General features: G+C 38.2%; 1 protein-coding gene and 1 long non-coding RNA gene across 6 annotated transcripts in view; one reads left to right on the forward strand and one right to left on the reverse strand.

The window, feature by feature from the left end:
* Positions 1-22,059, forward strand: part of Wdr7 (WD repeat domain 7) — a 252,259-nt gene that overhangs the window by 193,262 nt on the left and 36,938 nt on the right. For all 5 annotated transcript variants that reach the window (XM_048363808.1, XM_048363805.1, XM_048363804.1 and 2 more), the window contains one exon: positions 29-128. In XM_048363808.1, coding sequence (XP_048219765.1) covers positions 29-128 — 100 coding nt within the window. The remainder of the gene's footprint in view (positions 1-28; positions 129-22,059) is intronic.
* On the reverse strand, positions 2,693-7,598 carry LOC125364294. Its single transcript, XR_007213457.1, has 2 exons — positions 7,019-7,598; positions 2,693-6,301 (listed from the first exon to the last, which is right to left on the reverse strand). It is a non-coding gene; the product is annotated as an uncharacterized LOC125364294 (long non-coding RNA).

Here is a 22,059-nt window from a genome sequence, read left to right on the forward strand (position 1 = left end):
GTTGTTATTGTGAAAACATTCAATCCAGGTTCTACATGGTCAGCTATTACGAGAGGAATCACAGAATAGCCGTTGGAGCACGCCATGGTTCAGTGGCCCTATACGACATCCGGACTGGAAAATGTCAGGTAAATAAATCATTGTGACTTCCTCTCCATAAAGTGTGCAAGTTATTGAAGAGAGAGAGAGAGAGAGAGAGAGAGAGAGAGAGAGAGAGAGAGAAAAGAGAGAGAGGGACTAGCACTTCACCCATTGATGTGCTGAGCTACTGGGACATTATGTATAATGCTAAAAGGATCAATAGTTTAATGAAGGACTCAAAGAATATAGAGCCCTACTGTCTTTATTCACTGCAACTGAAGGACTGCCACAGGCAGGCTATCATAGAGCCCAGAGAAGGGTGGCACTGCTCACAAATGACTTTGCAGTTCATCTCCTCTTGTTTCAAATGAATTTGTTTTTTGATATGTATTGTCTGTTTAAAAAAATGTGATGATGTATTGTTTAGATGCAGTGATTGAACAAAAGTTAATTTTCTTTGGAAGAAAACTGACATAGTGAGAGGGGAGAATAGGGAAAGGGTGACATTGATCAAAATGCAATGTGCTTATAAACTGATTTGTTGAATGGTAACCCCTTTGTGCAACTACTTAAAAATAATGAAAATACAATTTTAAAAAGGAAAATGACATATTTAGCAATCATAAGCCAGTAATATAGTTAGACTTCATAAAGAGCATTTAATTTAGCTCTATAAAAATGAATTGATTCTCTACTTTAAATAATAATGTATCATTTTAATATATCACTTTTTATACCTTTAAACACTTTTTATGCTTTTAATAGCATTTCATTGTTTATGACAGAAAAAGTCTTGATAGTGGTCTCAGTCACCTGAATTTGTATACTGGATGAGTAGACAGAAAAGTCTAGCTAGCCCTACATACGATATAAGGGACTTGAATCCCAGACTTTACATTGCCTTTACCTCAGTATCACACTGTTAGCCAATGCAAAACCAAGGCTATGCCACCAACATCATGGTAAAATTACAGTGTCCACTGAGATGCAGTGTCACATCATAGCTTCTTAGGTTTCTTGTTGCATACATCAGTGCTGAAATATTCAACTGCATATTGGGATTTTTCCAGAAGGAATATGAAAGCATAAGGCTGTGGGTAAAATTTTAGACTGTGTCTTCAATTGAGTAAATAATTACTCCTCCAAAAGTAGCCCTCATAGCATTATGTGAAGTCGTTCTAGGAGATGGTAATGGGAGTTGTGGTAAAAGTTTTCAGGAGCCAGAAAAACTTAAGGGATATTGTTTGCATATTAAACATATTTCTTTGTGCAGGCTTGTGACTCTCTCATGAGTGAGGGATTGTTGTGTATAGAGTATGTGCCATTTCCATACTTAATTGTTGAATTGTTGGTCTGTTTCCCCCAGGCACATTATCACTGCATTCCTTTATTGTGGGCTCTCACCAAGAACAGTGAAACCACATTGTATTCATACGGTGCTTAGCTGAATGGCAACCCCTTTGTATAACTACTTAAAGACAATTTTTTTTTTAAAAAGCTATAAGCTGGGTGTTGTGGCTCATTGCCATATGCTACTCAAGAGGCTAAGATACAAAGACTGAGATTTGGAGCTAGCCTGGGTACACAGATTTGAGAGACACTTATCTCCAGTTAACCAGCAGAAAAGCTGAATCTGGAGGCATAGCTCAAGTGGTAGTGTGCCAACTATGGGCAAAAGGAGTCAAGTAAGAGTACAGGCCCTGAGTTCAAGCCCCAGGGCTGGCACACACAAAAACTTATGTTACAGGTTACTTAGGATATTATTTTAAAAGACAAGCAGAATCTTTAACATTTTAAAATCTTTTTATGACCATTTTTTTCTTTAATTTAAATTTAGTTTTAAACTAGGATATGAGAACATAATAACTATATATACTAATGAGCTACCATATGATATTTCAATGCAAGAGTGCATTGTGTAATACTTAAGTCACACCAAATATATTTGTCCTTAAGTATTATTCAATTTTTCTATGGTACTGGGGATTTTAACAAGGGCCTCATGCTTGCTAGGCAAGTGTTTTATCACGTGCGCCACTCCCAAATCCCTTTGTTTTTTGTTTGTTTAGGTAGAAATATGAGACAAAACCACCTAGATAAGTAAGTCATAACTGAATAGTGAAAAACTCCAAAGGCTGAGAGCTGCCCAGTCCATGGTCCAGTGACTCAGAAAACCCACAACTTCACCCTGTTGTTATTAGACAAGTTGATACAGAATTTAAAAAAAAATTAAGTCCCTTCCTCTTGCTTTTTGACATTGGCTTCTATCGTTGAAAAGAAATCAATTTTCTTTTGACCTGTTTTTCCCAAACTAAAGTCAGAGCCAAGCCACATGATATGTATGGCAAATCTCTCAGGAACATGAATAATAATATTACTTATGTCAAGGGTTTATAAACTGTGGTCCAACTCTGTCCTAAGTGAAGTTTTATTGGAATGTAGCCATCCACATTGGATTATATATTAGCCACTCCAATGCCAAGTTCATTTGTGACCCACAAGTGTATGATATTTAACTAGCTGACCATTTGTAGAAAACATTTGCTAACCCTTTAGCTAAGAAAACTGAGGAGGAATTGCTAAATAATTTAACCAAAACTGATTTAAAATATTATATAATGGAGAAGAATAAATAGAATATTGTGTGGGACTGAATCCCATCTCTGCCACTAATTAGTTGTATAGTCTTTAGAAAATTTTCTAACTTCTCTGAGTTTCATTTCCTCATATAATAAGATGATAATAGGAATAGGGCCTACTATCTTGAAAGGTGTTGAAAACTTCCATCTACCCATTGTTAAAGACTGTATATGCAGACTTCATTCAGTGGGTGGGAGGCACGTTGATGGGTATAGAGAGATTGCAACAGGTCCTGCCTAGGGGAAGAAAGATTGAACTCCACTCTGATGTCTGTAAGGACAAGTGAGGAATTATTACCAAGGAGTGAGCTGGGATCAGTGAATGGAAGATTGCAAAGAGGAAACAGCAGGTGTGAAGGGCTTTCTGGTTAAACTGATTAGACAGCATTTGTTACTCAAAGCAGGCTGGGGTGATCAGATACCCATGGTGGGGATTTTCTCTAAACTGACTTAGCAGAATTCTGTTCATACTGAATTCAGCAAGGATAGTAAAAGAAGCCCAAGGTCAGACCTAGTCAAGAGCAGGACTTAAAGCTGCCTGAGTCAAGGCTTAGTCAGAAGTAAGAAAGCTCATTTGTAGAAACCCTGAACACAAAGACTGCATCACTAATTACTATTCAGTAAATGTTGGCTGTTGTTACATTAAAATTAACTTAAAATACTTTGTATTGCAATTCAGTTACACTAACTTTAGTGAGTTTTAAAAATAAAACTTGTATATACCTGAGGTCTAGGAGCTTTTTCTCCTCAGCTGGGAGCAGTTGGGTAGAAAGTCAAAGCCAGCTAGCTGCCTGAGGCCATTTGCACAGTTCCTTTCTAAAGGCTATCTTGTCTGGTGTTGGTCTGGGTCTCTACTGGTTGTGGAGATTACAAACTGATACAATTCAATAGTTAAAATCCTGTTGTGCTGCTTACTTCTGTAGCTAACCAATTTTGAAATAAGCTTAACTGGACTTCCACATAATTAAAAAAAAAATCTAACTCCCTATGAAATGCTTAACTTTTGTTGATAGGCAGCATTCTTGTTAAGAAGGAAAATTAAGGCCCATGAGTCTCTTAGAGCTCTGCAGGTATATGTTTGGTTAAATCAGGAAAGAAAAATCCCCCCATCAGCAGTATTTGCCTTTGTTCTTACAGACTTGATATCTTCTCACTGATTTCCAGTCCTTTCTGAATGCATCCCATGTAATAGCTGCAAGCTCTGTGCAGGATTCATGTCAGCTAGTTCTCCATATGAAACATGCTGTTGTGTTGGGTCCATCTTGGCAAATCTAGACCCTTTCCCTTTTCACCAAGCTTTGGTAAAGCAGTACACACAGAAGAGCAGTGATGTGTGAGAGAACAGACGTTGCCTGAGTACTCTGTGTCTTAAATTATCAAGAGAACTTTATTATTGAAGTTTGTTTCTTTAAAATTAAACTGCTTTTCAAAGCCCTATATTGTCTAGTGTCATGATAGATGCATAGTAAAATACATGTTGATTAAAAAATCCTGAGTCATTAGAGAAGAATATATAAGAAATGTAATATGACCTGGTAAATGAAAGGTAAATACACATAAATCATGTAACATATCAATTGGACCATAGTTATTTTCAGCGTGTTAGGATCACTTCATCCAGTTATTCTGTGTAGGGGGGGAAAAGCATATCTTTTCAGAAATAGATTCTCTTTTCAGGTGACCTGTCTTAGGAAATCATGAAGAGTATATTCATATTTTAAAGTAGAATAGGGCCAGGTCTACCATGGTCCAGAAAATGGAGGAAAACAAATGTAGAACTAACTGTAACAGCTGCAGTGCAGTTCTGGAATGTGGATGTATGCTTTACTCAACAGCCTGATGAGATGAGAAGCAAGGAGCTAAGTCTGAGCTGCTCTGGCCCATCAGGTTCTTAACTTCACGAGAACTTCCTATTCCCCTCATGAGAAGAGGAGCAGACAGCAGAACACTGTCCACTTAGTTGTCCCCTTATCTCCTGACTATCCGCTGTCTACTGCTTTGCCTATGGAGTGGTATAGAGGTGAAAAAAACCATAAAGCCCACATCTGTTCAAACTCTGACTTATCCCTTTATTGTCCAGCGTGGCACACTTTACCCACAAGACTTCACCAATGCCTCCAGTGTCATTATATAGAAGCATCTAAGCATTTATTTAAACTAAAAGGAAGACGGGAACAACTGAACTCACCTAGAAGTAGATGGAAGAGGTAGATAGCTTTACTGTTCTATTAAACTTTTCTTTGCTCCTATTAGTTGTTTTTTTTTTTTCTCAAATGCAGTTTTGTTTGCTTATTTGTTGGCAGTACTGGACTGGGCCTTGAACTCTGGACTTCTTACTTGCTAGGCAAGTGCTTTATCCCTTAGACTAGATTCCCAGCTCTTATCTATTTAAGTTTTCAGATAAGTTTTTGAGCTTTTTGCCCAAGGCCAGCCTAAGGCTTCGTTCTTGCTACCTATGCTTTGTGCCTAGCTGGTGTTACAGGCTGTACCAGTGCTGTGCTCTCAAATGCAAAGTAATTTTGAGGACTGGTTTTGTCAGCTTAAGTAATACTTGTGTTTTAACTTCATTCCTAGATCAACTAGTCAATCCAGCTTTTATATAATCTGGAATGAATATAACTTGGTGCTATTCCTTTTAAGAAAAATTGAGAAACCTGTGCAAAAATAAATCAATAAATATGCAAGTAAATAAACATACGAGCAAATTTCATTGGATTCATGGTCTATGCAATTTTCAGTGGCTCCTTTAAAATGGTGTTGTGTAATCCTTTCTATAGCTACCATCTCTACATCTCTACATCTCTCCTTTTTACTGTTGCATGTGGAGAACAAGAAGTCTGCAGAACCCCTTTCTTATACCTTACAGCATTCTGCCTTTACAGCAGCACAAAGCCACACACTCTTAGTTTGGTCTAATATAGCCAACTTCCTTCTCCCTCAAGTTCTATCTACTGTTGACTTCTGTTGTACTATCATGTCTTGGTTTTCATTTTACTATTTTATTAGTCAGATTTATAGATCTGCAAAAGTATTCTGACGTTGATTCTTATCATTGCAACTGCCCAGAGTACAGATTTCTTCTTTCATCTATTCTTCTTCCTGGCTGGCTGAGAATCAATGCATTGTTATTGACTCTGACTATTCCCTGTAAGCAATTTAGACAAGTTAGTCTCACTTTCCCAGCCAAAGCCCTGCCCAAACTCCTGCTCTATGACTTTTAATGATCAGCTAGACATTGGTATTTAGATATCTTACTGTCTCAAATTTGATGTGTCAGAAAATATCTCTAGTACTTGCTTTCTACCAGAATCCCTCTGACAGACCTTTTCTGTTAATGGCATAATCTAATGACAGCACAATGACCTGTCTTTCCTTTACCCATCCATATACAGGCTCTGAATTGAGTTACCTTCTCCTTTTCAGTGTTGCCTGGGTCTTCTAACTCTTTCTTCTGTTCTTCTGCTAATACCCTAAATTAGACCTTGAATTGTTCTTTAAGATTCTAGTTTTGCTCATCATACACCCATAATTCCCTCCTCCTTCAACTTCATTTTATTCAACAACACGATCTTCTGCTATTACTTTTTTTTTCCAAATTTTTATTGTCAAACTGATATACAAAGAGGTTACAGTTTCATACGTTAGGCATTGGATACATTTCTTGTACTGTTTGTTACCTTGTCCCTCATACCCCCCTCCCTCCTCCCACTTTCCCTCCCCCCCCCCCCCCCGGAGGTGTTCAGTTCACTTACACCAAACAGTTTTGCAAGTATTGCTTTTGTAGTTGTTTGTCTTTTTTTACCCTGTGTCTCTCAAATTTGGTATTCCCTTTCAATTTCCTGCATCCAATACCAGTATACACGGTTTCCAATATACTCAGATAAGATTACAGAGATAGTGTAGGTACAACCACAGGAAGGTGATACAAAAAACATCATCAATAATAGAAGCTACATATACACATGGGACGTTGAAAGTAGTTACAACTGTGATATAACAATTGTTTCCATAACATGGAGTTCATTTCACTTAGCATCATCTTATGTGTTCATAAGGGTATAGCTATTGGGCCTTGTGATGCTCTGCTATGACTTGCCTACACCTGTACTAATTATTCCCAATAAGGGAGACCATAGAGTCCATGTTTCTTTGGATCTGGCTCACTTCACTTAGTATAACTTTTTCCAAGTCCTTGACCATTTCCTTACAAATGGGACAATGTCATTCTTTCTGATAGAGGCATAAAATTCCATTGTGTATATGTACCACATTTTCCTGATCCATTCTTCTGCTATTACTTATCCTCATCCTCTCCCACATTATATAGGAAGCACTGAAGCATATCTGTTGGATAAGTGATGATAATCACACAGAGTATGCAGTTACTATATCCTCAGGGTTGAACCACCTATGGAAAACAAAAGTTGCTGCAGACAATCCATACTATAGTAATGCTGTTGACTTCATTTTCAGTAATGTTTCTGTTGAATTTTGTTTGTAGGATATTTTACTTATTTTTGTATAAATTCCTGGGTTTACAATGCTAGGTTTAAAAAAAAATCTTATGTATTTGATTACCAGAATGCTCAGCAGCCAGTGTTCTACCAGTAGTATCTGAGCATCATATTGTTCACAGGTTCCCTATTATTTCTGTGAATAACAGGATGAATTTTGAGCCATCGCTGTTCTCCATAGTTGGCCTATTTTACTTCCTGTATTTGTCTTTGTAGACAACACAGTTTCTTCATTTATTCATGATTTACTATTCTTTTTCTTTTATTATTAAAAACAAACCAAGATGGCTGGGTGCTGGTTGTTCATGCTTATAATCCTAGCTACTCAGGAGGCTGAAATCCAAGGACAGTGGCTCAAAGCCAGCCCTAGCAGTACAGTCTGTGAGACTTTTATTTCCAATTGAACAGAGAGAGAGAGAGAGAGAGAGAGAGGGAGGAGGAGGAGGAGGGAGGAGGGAGGGAGGGAGGGAGGGAGGGAGGGAGGGAGGGAGGGAGGGAAGAGAGAAAAATGAAGGTGTGGCTCAAGTGATAGAGCTTTAGCCTTGAGCAAAAAAGCACAGGGACTGCCCAGGAAGCCTCAAGACACACACACACACACACACACACACACACACACACACACACACACACACACACACACACACACCAAGTTCTCTATGCCAGACATCATATTACATGCAAGACCTCACAAAGCAAATATAGGCTATGTCACATGCAAGAAATTCACAAAATAAATACAAACTCTATTAGTATATACAAGGCATCAGAAATATGAACATAATTTTATGCAAGAAATCACAAAATAAATAGTAGCCCGATTATATGCAAAATAAATGAATATGCCAAGGAGCAACTCTGGTAAAGAAGGAAGACCATCACAAGCCCTATCTGGAAGTAGCTTGACTGGCCTTTCAGAGGGAAGTCACAAAGCACACGTAAGAGCACAAGAGGAGCACTTACCACATTCCCACAGGGTTATTGACAGAGTTACCATGAGGGGCAGGGCAAAGAAAGGGATGGAAAGAGGTGGAATTCCAGGCAGAAATGCAGCATGTGCAAAGCACAGAAGATCAGGAAACACATGCATGGTACAACCTTCAGAAGTGTTTTTTTTTACATGGGGGGATCTTTCATAGATCTTACATAAGAATCTATGACTGTAGTGCAGAGTAGAGACATTTCTTATTTGTGACTTACTAAGTAATAACTTAGAAGCAGATCTTGTAAATACATTACAAAGTGTTCACATATGGGATTTTAAGCATTTTATAAACCATAAGGCATTTTATAAAGCATCTTAGCAAACACTGTCAGGCAATAGAGATCAAAAGAAAGATAATATTCAAGACTAAACAGACATGACAGCAAACATACCTATATTCATAGAAGTTTAGAAAACAATATGTTCTCTAAAATAACAAAGATTTTTGCTTCTAGTTAGGAGTAACAGAGGACCGTAGGGATCTTGTGGAAAGTGAGATTGATATTTCTTTCAGGCCAATCTTAAGCTCTGGATCTAGTTTTCACTAAGAAGTCCACCACACTTATACATCAAGGGCACTTATGTGGTGATTGCAAAAATTGTAGTGAGAATTGACTACAATACTTAGTCAGACAGTGACATTTTAGGGGTTTTCTTTTTGCTCTTTTCAGCAGCTGGTTTTATGGCAGGTGCTTCCTTTGACATTCTAGAGCAACAACCAGAAATATGGCACCAGGGGTGATAATAAGATGAATGGTTGGAATAGACAATGGCTTCCTGACACCGTTGAAGAATTACCTAGCCAGTTTCCTGTTGTAAAGTGAAATGTTATTTAGAGAAGAAACTCTAGGAAAAGAAACATACCTGAAATTAGACGTATTATTCTGAATTTTTAAAAGAAATCTTTAAAAAATACTTTAAAGAACAATATAGAAGAGGATTTTTCCATTGTTTATGTATCACAATAGTGACTGATGCATCTCATATCAATATTGTGCTTTGAATGCAGGTGTTTAAGAATTTTGCACTCAGAAAAAATAATAAATACTCTGCAGCCGGTGTGCAATTGGAAATTACTTAAGGCAGCCTTAAGTCATTATAACAAGCATTTCACTTTCCTTTCAAAAGCTTTTAGTAAGTTAACATTCCTTTTGATTTTCAAAATTCATATCATTTCACTTACAGTTTTTAACACCATTCCCTTTGTCTCCCAGCTATTCTCTTTCTTCCTCTCAACACATTAAAAAAAAAGTATGAATGTGCATCTGTATATGTACATGGATGCATGTGTACTTTCCACATATATGTAGTCCACAAATTAGGATGTATTAGGTAGGGGAGTCATAGTACAGCTGTCTCTTGTTAGCCAGGGTCCTGCGACTCTCCGGGAACTAATTTCCACAGATGCTCAAACTCCTGAGCATTTAAAGTGGAATAGTGTTTACATATAACCCATGTACATCATCCAATATTCTTTAAATCATCTCTAGGTTACTCATAATGCCTAGTATAGCACAAACACTATGTTAATATCTGTCATACTGGATTGTCAAGGGAATGATGACATCTATGCATGGTCAATACACAGGCAGGTTTTTAAAGAATATTTTTATTTCACAATTGATTGCATCTACTGGTGCAGAACCAATGGACATGGTGAGCCAACTGTACACTGAATTCATTTTATTTTCCATTCTTTATCTCTACTTTCCATCTGTGAAGTACCTAAAACAATGCCTGCCATAGTACTCATTCAATAAATATGGCTCTTAAGTACTCTAAAACATGTGCAATAAGGATAGGAGTCTTCAGCTCATGATGGATTGTGAATAAATGTTGATGGCGACTTAAAGGGGCTTGTCAAGATGTGGTTGCTCCTGTCTCAAAGAGAATGTCTGATGGGCCAAGGGTGGGGGCAGAGCACAGAGTACCCCCAAAACCCTCAAGTCCAGTATTGTCAGCCCTCAGGGTTGTCAGTTCATCAAGAATGTTGTTATGTGTAGAATCACATAAAAGGACACCTACATATGTTTAAAATATTTTGTTTTGAGCTGGGCACCAGTGACTCACCTGTAATCCTAGCTACCCAGGAGGCTGAGATCTGAGGATCAGGGTTCAAAGCCAGCCTGGACAAGAAAATCACCACCAGAATCACCACCAGAAAACTGAAAGTGGCACTGTGGCTCAAAGTGGTAGAGTGCTAGTCTTGAGTAAAAAAGCTCAGGAATAGTGCCCAGGCCATGAGTTCAAGCCCCATGACTGACAAAAAAAAACACCCAAAACAACAACAAAAAAAACTAGCCATTTTCTTTTAAATTAAAGTCTATAAAGATAATTTTATTACCTACCTCATCTGTTATCAGAGAGTTTTTCTTCTCGTGTTGCTCCACTGATGTTACTTTTAGAACATTCTTCTTGCTAAGCCACAAGTAAATTGAGAAATTACTTATAACACAATCTCAGAATATAATCCTAAAACTTTTCTTCTTTCTCAATCCTTTATGGTTAGTTCAGCCTAGTTTCACATGTGTTTTTGGTATGTGTCTTTTTAAAGTCCTCTTCCCATTCTTACTGAGTAATATTATGTGGTGTTGAATGCATATTTACCCTTGCACACATAACTAGCCTTAGCTATGGTTCACTTGAGGTCACGTGTACTAGGGAAGGAAAGAGCAGTCGGGAGTGGATTTACCAGAGAGAAGTCAACCACCCACATGCTCCACGCAGGGACATCAGTCAAATATTCAACTATCCCAAGCATGGGTGAAGTAGAAGTCAGTCAAGAGAGCCCATCACGTGCCTTCAGCACATGTTTTCTGGAAGTACAAAGTGCAATAGAGTGACCACTTGGCTGGGCGAGGTATTTATAGTCTGCCAGGGTGACAAGATGAAAGGTGAGTACAGGAAGGTGTCACGGGCCACACAGAGGAAAGGGTGAATCTGGTGGAGACAGGACAAGAACGGGAAGAGGTTCACAAAGAACGTGCTGTTTGGCCTGGCCCTTGGATGGGTGTTCCGTACGTGTGGAGGAAGAAAACTTCAGGGAGAGGATGTAGCCTGGAAACACGCTCAGAAGCATCATTTAGCTGATGGTGCATTCCAGAAAACTGTAAGGCTTTAGTTATGCCTAGAGAAGAGGAGAAGGAGTGAGCAAGCATGATAGAGGAAGAGGAAGAGAAGAAAGAGATGAGAGGCTGGCATCATGGCGAGACTTCCCTATCATTTGCTTCGGTGTGGAAGCTCAAGGTCAGCAGTGTCAAAATCAAAGGTTACAAAGCAGGCAGCCTAAGTTTATAAAAGATAAGCTTGCTAGGCATGGTGCACACAGCTGCCATCCCAGCACTCAGGAAGCTGAGGCAGGAGGATCATGAATGGATGCCTGCCTGGGCTGGACAGCAGAAACCCTACCTCAAAACAAATCAAATTAAAAAAATAAGTTATTGCTTTCTTCTTCTTTTTTTATAGTGTCATCCAATAAATATTTCTCTTGTTAATTCTATCACTAACATAGTATTACTCCTTAAAGAAATTGTCAACCCGCACTGTGCACTGGTGAATGTAGATTTGAGGTCTCTGTGGGCATTGTGGCAAGCAGGGACACACAGCTCTGTGGAAAGAGCATCAGCCAGATCTGGGATCTTAGCTGTGAGCACCATGTCCAGTCGTGGGCCAGATGTTGCCTGGTTTTCAGTTGTGCGATGGAAATCGAGAAATCAGGATTTTGATTTTTAAATCTTCCACTTTTTAAATGTTAGCACCTGTTTTCAAACGGTTGTAGGTGCATAAACCAATGCTGAAGACCAAGTATTATATTCAGAAAAACCATTTGAAAAGGTTATGGTGTGATTATTTGAACTCAAGACCTTGTGCTTGCCAGGCAGGTGCTTTACCACCTGATCCATGTTCCACTCCTCTTTTCCTTTAGTTGTGTTTTGTTGGTTTTTTTTTTTTTTGCCCAGAGTAGTCTCAGATTACCTAGCTATACATATCTGGAATCACAGACATGTGCCTCCATGCCTGGTTTATTGGTTGAGATGAGATTTTTGCTAACTTTTTGTCCAGATTAGCCTTGAAGCCAGGATTCATTCACCTGCTCTCCACTTGTCAAGTAGCTAGGATTGCAGGCATAAGCTACCCTGCCTTGCAATTGGAGAACTGATGCAGAGAAGTAACAGGCTCAGATCCTCTTTCTTGAAAGTCTGTGCAGCATTCAAGTATTGGATTGAAGGTAATTTGCTCTTAGAGACAAAGTCTATTCAAGGCTGCTTCTCCCTCTGGAGAAGGAAGCCAGCTCCCCAAACCACTGTATTACCCCAGGGTGAGAATCCTGGCATAGGACCTTGTTACTGTGTTGCTATAATTTATGTAAATGCTTTGTCAGAGATGAATTAAAACTTCAAGTTGTAAATCTACAAAGACAAGGCTATAACTCATCTGGATTTATTACTTGTAGACATGTAGATCAAGTCTCTGGAATTACTGCCTCTATACTAGACAAAGGTTAAAGAAGATAACCACTTACATGCCATTACATATACACTGCAGTTTGTCATTCATCCTTAGTATATGAGTGCAAATTACAGGCGTGTGGAATGTTCTTCATCCAACACAGTTCCTTCAGTTTTCAGCAAGCGTGTTGTAAAAAGCATCCTCAGAAAGCACCATATAAAATCTTAGTCTTATGTTCTTTTGTTGGGGTTGGTATTTGAACTGAAAACCTTGTGCTTGCTAAGCAATTGCTCTCACTTAAGCCATGTCCTCAACCCTTTTTGTTGTGGTTATTTTGGAGATAGGGTCTCAGATTTCTACCCAAGCTGGCCTGGACCTTGGTTTTTCTATTTATACTTCCCGCTGGGCAAGAACTGCTACACCAAACTTTTTTTAAAAATTACTAGTTAATTTTTAAGTAGTTGTACAAAGGGGTTTCAGTTTCATAAATCTGATTGTGAATAAAATGCATCTTGAAGTGTCATCTCTTCCATTATTCTTCTCCATCTCTCTCCATCCCATCCCTACTTTCAAGTTATGTAGCTCAGTTCTTACGTAATGAACATACCTTTGCTCACTGCACCTGGCTCTTTATTGATTGAGCTGAGATCGCAACAATTTGGCCCAGGCTGGCCTTGAATTCCACTTCTCCTGACCCCTGCTTCCTGAGTACCATACCCAGCTACATAGTTTAGTCTTCAACCTATTTTTTAACTTTGTTATTGAACTTTTCTGGACCTAAGATTTGTTAAGTAATTGTTTAAAATTTTTAATTATATTCTTTTATTTACTTTAGTTGTACAAAGGCGTTTCAACTCAACATGTCAATGTATAAATACAATGAAAAGATGATTTTTTAAAACATTTTAATACTACGAGCATAGCTATTGTGAGGAAATCATGCATGCATATATGTACCCATTCCATAAACATTTCTTGAATGTTTACTATAGATATAATCAAGCATGAAATTATTTTTGAGGCTAAAAAGAAATAATGCTATCCAACATCCATATTTTTGCAAAACAGGAAAATGAGGTAAAGTGACAATTGGAAAAATACATTTGAGAAGAAAATTTTGGGCTGGGAATATGGCTTAGTGGCAAGAGTGCTTGCCTCATATACAATGAAGCCCTGGGTTTGATTCCCTAGCACCACATATATAGAAAATGGCCAAAAGTGGTGCTGTGGCTCAATTGGCAGAGTGCTAGCTAGCCTTGAGCAGAAAGAAGCCTGGGACAGTGCTCAGGCCCTAAGTCCAAGGCCCAGGACTGGCAAAAAACATTTTTTTTCATTAATTGTAATATGAAACTTGTATCTCCATTTTATGTTGTATGTGTGTTCGGCACTCCATGAATGTTTCCATCTATCTATAAAATTCCTTTTGCATTAATTCACTGGACATTTAGCACTGTTCTTTTCAGACCATGCCATGTTTCAGAACCATGTAAGAAATGTCCAAATTTCTTCCTGCTTCAATCCATCAGAATCAGAATTTCCAAAGCAGAGACCTGACATGTACATTTTTGTACAGAAATTTTATTTTTAAAAAAACTCTTAAGGTAGAACAGAGCTTGAAAGCTTAGTTTTCTGACCAAAATAATAGACTCTATGAGGAAAAGTAACATGCAAAATATTGTGAACTAATATTTAAGTCCTCAAGATCTGTGAAATCAAATAATTTTAAAATAAGGGAAAGTAACTCTCCTTACATCTGGAATAGATGCAATCGACTGAAATCTGGAGCCCTAGGATATATAGGATTTGTTTATTTTAGCATTATCATTGTGAAAACACTGAAGCAGCAGTGTTGCTGCTGCGTGGGGAGTGATCAGAGGATGACAGCAGTGGACAAGGGAGACCAATTAGAAACCATCCCAGAAATGTTCCAGGCCAGAGAGGGCAACATTCTAGACTGGGAAAGGCCAGTGAACATAGAGAAAATAGACCAACTCAAATTCTAAAGCTTCTAGTAGCAAATTTGAATGAGTCCCTGGTGTAGTTTATATAATAATTAAGATAGTAAGGCATTGGAGATAGCTCCTAGATTTTTGGCCTGAACAACTGATTAGATTGGAAACATTGGAGGTGGAGCAGGTTTGTGGAAGAAGTAACAGATAATTAGAAGTACTGGTTTTGATGTTGTTCTTGAGATGCCCAAACTCTTAGGTGCCAGTGTCTTATTTATATGTAGCAACATACACAGCTGTAGTGAATAGATGGCATGTCTGGGCTGGATGGAAAAGTTGCCCATGATTGGCATGTTGATGGGCTTGAGTATATGTATAGTTCAGTAAGAAGAGAGGGCTGAGACAAGGTCCAGGCTTGATACATTTGGACCGACACACCTCTAGCAAGAGTGGGAGACTGAATGGTTTGAGGGCATGAAGACATGTGGAAGAGTGCAAAAAAGAGCAAAAGAGGAGCTTCTTATGGAAGAAATGCTGTGGAAAGGACACGTAATTTAAAAGTGCAGGTCAGATTTGGGAATGGTCATTTAGGGGTTTCCAGAAGCAGTCTCAGCAGTGATAGGGATGGATGCCTGACAGCAGGAAGCAGGTGGAGGTGGGCTATGTCCACCACTTTTGATGAAGCTTGGCTGGAAAGTGGGAGAAGAAAGACAATTCTTGCTTTTTTTTTTTTTTTTGCCAGTCCTAGGGCTTGGACTCTGGGCCTGAGCACTGTCCCTGGCTTCTTTTTGCTCAAGGCTAGCACTCTGCCACTTAAGCCACAGCGCCACTTCTGGCCATTTTCTGTATATGTGGTGCTGGGGAATCGAACCCAGGGCCTCACGTATATGAGGCAGGCACTCTTGCCACTAGGCCATATCCCCAGCCCCAATTCTTGCTTTTTAAGATGCATCTCTTGAGCTGGGAATATGGCCTAGTGGCAAGAGTGCTTGCCTCGCATACATGAAGCCCTAGGTTCAGTTCCCCAGCCCCATATATAGAAAATGGCCAGAAGTAGCACTGTGCCTCAAGTGGCTAGCCTTGAGCAAAAAGAAGCCAGGGACAGTGCTCAGGCCCTGAGTCCAAGGCCCAGGACTGGCAAAAACAAAGATGCATTTCTTTAAACATGCTGTAAGTTCTTTGCTGCTTAGAAATATCTGACCCACAGTTTAGCAAGGTGAAACCTCAGCATTTGGCACACAGACTTGAAAGATGTTGCTTAAGATTTGCCATGAACAAAGCAAATCTATGGCAAATACATTTTGACTGCATACTGTTAGATGTTAACAGTATTATTCTGAACCATTTTAGTATCAATTTTGTTAATCCAAAGGATCCAGGTGGTATTAAAGTCTGCTCTAATGAGAGTAATGAAGGAGCTGTTGAGACAGAATCGTGAAATCACAAAGATGCAGAGTAACCTAAGTGTGTATGAAAAGCCCACAGCCTATTTTTACAAAGATCATTTGTCCAGAGGTTTTAAAGACGTGCTAATTTAGTGTATTTCCAAAGCAATCATCTTCTGAGGATTCACCAAAGAAATTATTCAGAAATCTTGTTTTTATAGGGTTCAGTGTCATACATAGAATTTTTTTGCCAATGATAGAAAATAATTTGCTTCCTAAAAACACATTTTTTCTGTTAGAAAAAAAAGATCATTATTCATGATTACAGTTTGTAGAGATTTTTCTAATTTTTTTTTCTGAACAAGAGAAAGGATAACTCCATTTGCACTTATGAATTTCTACCTAAGAAACACAGGTAGCTTCACAGGCTTGGGCTGTTTTCATATAGTTAAGGCATCTGAGTTAAAGAAAAGCTTCAGCCGGGTTTCTCACCTTTTCTATAAGGCAAATAGAGAGCTGTTTACAGCAGCCTTTGTCTGGATTTGGCATTGATTTTAAATCACCTGGATTGATCATGTGGTTATGGGCCTTTAAAGAAATCCCACCAAACACCAGTGCTTCCAAACACAATTAGAATTGAGGGGATTTTAATCCGCTCACATTATGTCCATAGGAGTGTGTTCTAAATTATCCTTAATTTCTGCTCATGTTAAGTAGAAGAAAGCAGCATCCTTAGGCTTAGTGTGCAGGGCTCTATGGAAATGGTCCTAGTTTGCAAAACGAAGAAGCATCTGAAATCCATGTCTGTCTGGAGTGTTGCATTGCCTGGGCAGTTTCTCAGCCAATGGGAGGACAGCATGCAGATCCAGCAGCTGTCATGTCACACACTCACAGACGCAGGACAGCAGCAGGACTTAGGCAAGCTGATTGTGACCAGATTTGACAAAGAGATGGAAGATCTAAAATTAAATAGGTCAACACAAATTCTGTAATAATAGGTAGATACAAAGAAACAGGGACCCTATAGGAAACCTACTTTTCAAAAACTGCAGGTCATAAACAATTATGCTTTGCATTTCAGACTTCCCATCATTAGCAGTATCTAAGTCCGAGCCATCATATTGGTCGTCTTGATTTTCACTAATTACTTTCTTACATAATTTCTCCAAAAGTGATGCTTTAACGAAGTAAATATTTATGCAGCTTTAAACTACTTTTAGAAGCTGACTTTCTTTTTTGAAAGGCAGTTATTTTTCCATAGCTTGCCATGGTATCTCAATTTTGTTGTCATGGTGATTAGATAATGTAATATATAACTTTTCAAAAATGGAAACCTCCTTTTAATTATATTGCACCAAACCTCCCAGTCATATAAATGAAGAGTTCAGAGTGGACAATTTATATGCAGTTTTTCTTTCTATATAAAGTATATTTACTTTATAGACATCAGATTTCAATAATTAAATACATACTCTGAATAAACTGCCTGTCAGTTTCCTAATAGTAAACCACAGTAAGCATCAACAAAGGAATTATTTTTAAATTCATGAACTTGCTATTGGAAATACATGTCCCTGGAATGATTATAATTTTGGAGCAGTCTTATGGTAGCATCTTACTAAATAATATTGAACTATTTCCCTCAATACCTGTAAATAATTGTCACTGAATAAAGGAAACAGGAACAAGAGAGTCTCTTATCAGTAGACTGAACCGATAACGTGCTTTTAAGTGCAATTAAAATGCTGTACAGTATCTGTTCTTTGTTTCTTAGATTCATTCACATACCATTTTGCACAACCGCAGTTTTTTCTTTTTTGATATTCTTTTAATATTGTAACAATAGAGATACTGTAATTCCTCTTATAACAAACAACATGTTAGAGGAGTATTTCAGTTACTTCAAGCCTGAGCTTGGCCACATTTTGATGTTTAAAGAAGTGATTTTGAAAAATAAGAAATAAACCTTAGAGTGTTTTTACTAGTCTTCTTTTCCCAACATACTCTCTTCATGTTTGAGATAGATGACTTTATGTAGTAACTTAGAAATAACACCCAGTGATTAACAGAATGATGGATGTGATGAATCACCTTTTTCTTGAGAAATAATAAATCAACATATTCTTACCCATAAATTTTTACTGAGAAATGTGAAATATTAGCATCATATATTTAACAAGATGTCAGATACCAAAACTGTCAGCAAAATGTTGCTCCCAGAGCCAGTGGAATACATTGTGTTTCTTTTTATAGAAGCAAGTAATTTCAGAGTAATTTACCATTCCTACAATTAATGTGGTCAGTGTGTTTTTACTTCTTATTTACCTGTCCGATGATAGGAATGAATGCTCAGCACTGGACCCCAGAGTTCACAATAGAATCACTGAAAAGGATATTTTGTTTACAAACATCCTGTTAAACTTCGATTTTAGGATTACAAACTGAAATCCTTCCAAAGATTGTAGCCTACCTACTTTACATTTATGCAGGTCCCAATTTATGTGCCACTTTGCTCGCCACTTTGCTCCTCACTCTGGTATCATTTTTAGGCAACCTTTTTAGAGTGAATCATTTGTATTTGCGGAAGTCTAGTTAATTTAATGTTGAAAGGTGACTGAATTGTTAGTTGTTCCGCTAGTTGCCTTTATTTTTGTTGGGGGGTGTTTTCCAGGAGGGGCTCGGTGTATTGTGGGAAGGAAAGCAGGGCAGTGTCCTTCCCCTGGCTGTATTGATTTGCCCTTCAGCTGTGTGCAGGGCGGAGAGAACCTCGGGCCTTGTTGTTGATTATCTACACAATGTCTCTGGGAGCATTATTGACCCATTGCCGCTGACTGCCTGTGGCTCTTGATTTTTCACACCGTCTCCATGACACTCATAATAAAACATACTATCTTATTGCGACTCAACTCTGGGAGCCAGCCGATTCAGCCTTCATTCACCAGTGTTTCTGGAAAGCATTTTTGTATGTGGAATAAAGTATTATAGCAATTTTAGGATTCTGTCTTGTACACTAACCACTAACCACCTCAGTAGCAAAATTCCACACCCCCTGGTATAGTTCCATTGCTTTTAGAAAACCATTGCTACTTTGCATATATTGTCCACATGAAATTTTACATAATTAGTGTGACATTAAATTTTAAAATAGTCTCATTAGCCTAGAATATTCTGCAGTAATCACAGATTTGTTAAGTTGTTTTAACTTCTGCTTTCAAAACTAAGTTTTAAAATGTGTTGTAAGGGTTGTGCAATGATTTATTACTGTTATGTTTATTACAGTGAATAATAGGTTTTCTACGAATTTCTGATTATATTTTATTAGCATGTCTAGAGTTTGCCACTGTCAAAATGTCTTGAAAGATATATTTATTTCTAACAGTGTATCGTTACATGATGCCGAGTAAAATCTTAGTTATCTTGACAGATTTTTTTTTCTATTTAAGCTTTAATTAATAGAAAATGAGTTTCTTTGAACATACATCTTTTGTCTAATAGGGGAATTATCCTATCTTTCATTGATATAGGATACTTTATTACTATGTGTATATTTCTCGACTGAATATTAGCATTAATATTTCTTGTGCCCTCCACATTGATTGGTTGCATAGTGTTTCAAAAGGAGTTCAGAGATCCAGAAACAAGATTTATTCTGTTAGTTACAGAGAGAATAAAGTGTATATTTTTTTCTTAAAGGTATTTAAAATATTTCACAGCATCATAACTACTAACTCAAAAGAAAGCAGTAATTCTCTTCTTAGATGTTTTCTACAGAAAATATGTCAAAGCAAGAATTCCAAGTTAGGTTATTACCATTACTGTTTCTTTGTGTTTGTTTTTGTCCTGGGTGATGTCCCTGAGCTCTTCAGCTCAAGACTAGCACTCTACCACTTGAGCCACAGCACCACTTCCAGTTTTCTGGTGGTTAGTTGGAGATAAGTGTCTCACAGACTTTCCTGCCTGGGCTGGCTTTGAACTGTGATCTTCAAATCTCAGCCTCCTGAGTAGCTAGGATTACAGGTGTGAGCCACCAGAACCTGGCCCTACTGAAGTGACTTTAGACTGTTTTCATCAGTCAGGCAAAGTACTATGTAACAGCCCTATTTAAATAAATTCTGTCTTTGAGAGTAGCAAAACCAATTTCAATTTACAAAATATGTATTCTGTTTCATGAATTCTCTGAACTCATCTATTTCTAGAATGTCTGCTGTGTTACTGAATGACATGTTCAAAGGATGAGGAGCTAGCTTACTACCAGACAGTGTTTAGAATCTGACAGTTTGTGTTTTGTTACTTACAGAAAAAGATGGAAAGGGGGATCTTTCTTTTGTGCTCTTTTATTGTCAAACTCCCAATCATTCATTAGCATTTTGAAATAATTTTCTCCTGATTTATGGATTGAGAGTACATGTTGTTTTTTTGTTTCGCCAAATTTTGACTGGTAGCTTTTCTATTTGAGGGTAACATAGCTTTTAGAAGCATGCTTTAAAAAAAAAATAGGGAGCCAACTTAACCATTTTTAAATCACAGCTTTCAGCATATTTTGTTTGGGAGCTGAGGTGGCATGGGGCATGGCCTTGGTGGGCTACTTTGTGACATCTGCAGTAAGACAAGGAACTGACATTGCTGCTAATTTGAATCTAGCTCTTTCTCAACCAATCTCCTTTTGGCTTATTTCTGCTTGGTATAAGTAAAGCCCACTGGCAGAAAAATCAGAGGAGAAGCATTCTGCCTTAAATTAAAAATAACAACAAACTAAAACTAAATCTCTTCCCATTATTGTTCAAGCCACACCCACACAGTTTTAGGACCTTGTGATGTAATGTGAATAGATGCCATCAAACAGTTCCACTAGCCGAAGCCCTGTTCACCTGGGGTGCCTGGAACTGGGTAACAGTCCAGTCACCTCAGGGAAAGGAACTGGGTCTATTTCCCCATCACTATGCAAACACTGGCTTGTCAAAGCTGACCTTTCCCCCAGGAAGTCAGGGTCTGACTGAACCCTGTGTCTGAATCCAGTATCAACTTGGCAATAACCGTGTTCATTGTTGTTTTGAGCCCTCAGACCTGAGGGTTTTTGATAGTGTGAGGTTTGTGCTTCACTTAAGCCCACATATTTCGGTGTCTTTGGATGGTCAGAACCACTCTGCATGTACTTCCTCTCACCAAGCCATGCTCATCGTGCATTCCTCCCCCTTGCCTCCCAAAAAAAGAAAGAAAAAAAGAGGAAAAAAAAGGTGAGGTTTCATCAAAAACTTCCATCCTTACAACCTTTTGACCACAATTTGATGATTATTATTGATTATTTCACAGCCTTTCACTCACGCTCTGCTACTGCGGCCAGCCCTGATACACAGATAGGGCTGTAGTCCGGCTGAAATAAGACTCCATCTTGATAATGGGCTGAGATGAGATACTGTGATTTGATAAAGATAATTGATGTTTCACAGTGAATTGAAAAGCAGCTTGAAGTGCACCATATCTGGAGCTATATTCTGTCCACAAATATGGGGGTTGTTTGTAAAAATAGAACAAAGAATTAAGTTAAGTCTTCAGGTCTGGCTTTTTGGAACATTTTGTTGCTCTGTTCCTTTTTTTTTTTTTTTGGTATTTGATTATTTTAAGGCCTAATGCAGAAAGAAATAGAAAAGGGTTTATCATGTTATTTTTGGTTTGGGGTTATTTTGCTAAAATCTTCATGGCATAGGCATTATTGATCAGCCCCCTGGCCAACTTAATACTAAATCCTGTGTGTGGATAATGATGAATCACTGTCACACACAAGCTGGGTATTTTAGGTCTAAGTGAAAGCACATGTCATTCATTTCTTGAATATTTTACAAACTGTATGAAAAACCCCCATTTTAAATTATTAATCATGAACATTGTATCTTTTAGAAAATGCAAGTGTGCATGCAGACTGGGTTTCTCCTCATTTATTGATATCAAATTGTTCTGAAAATCAGACGTGCTGCCGTGTGTGTGCGTTTGTCGGGCGACCTCCGCCGACAGGTGTAAGTTGATTAAGGTATCATTCATCTTGGGTACCGTTTGTCCAATTCT

Source organism: Perognathus longimembris, chromosome 15 (assembly GCF_023159225.1).
Source record: "Perognathus longimembris pacificus isolate PPM17 chromosome 15, ASM2315922v1, whole genome shotgun sequence".
NCBI classification, from domain to species: domain Eukaryota; kingdom Metazoa; phylum Chordata; class Mammalia; order Rodentia; family Heteromyidae; genus Perognathus; species Perognathus longimembris.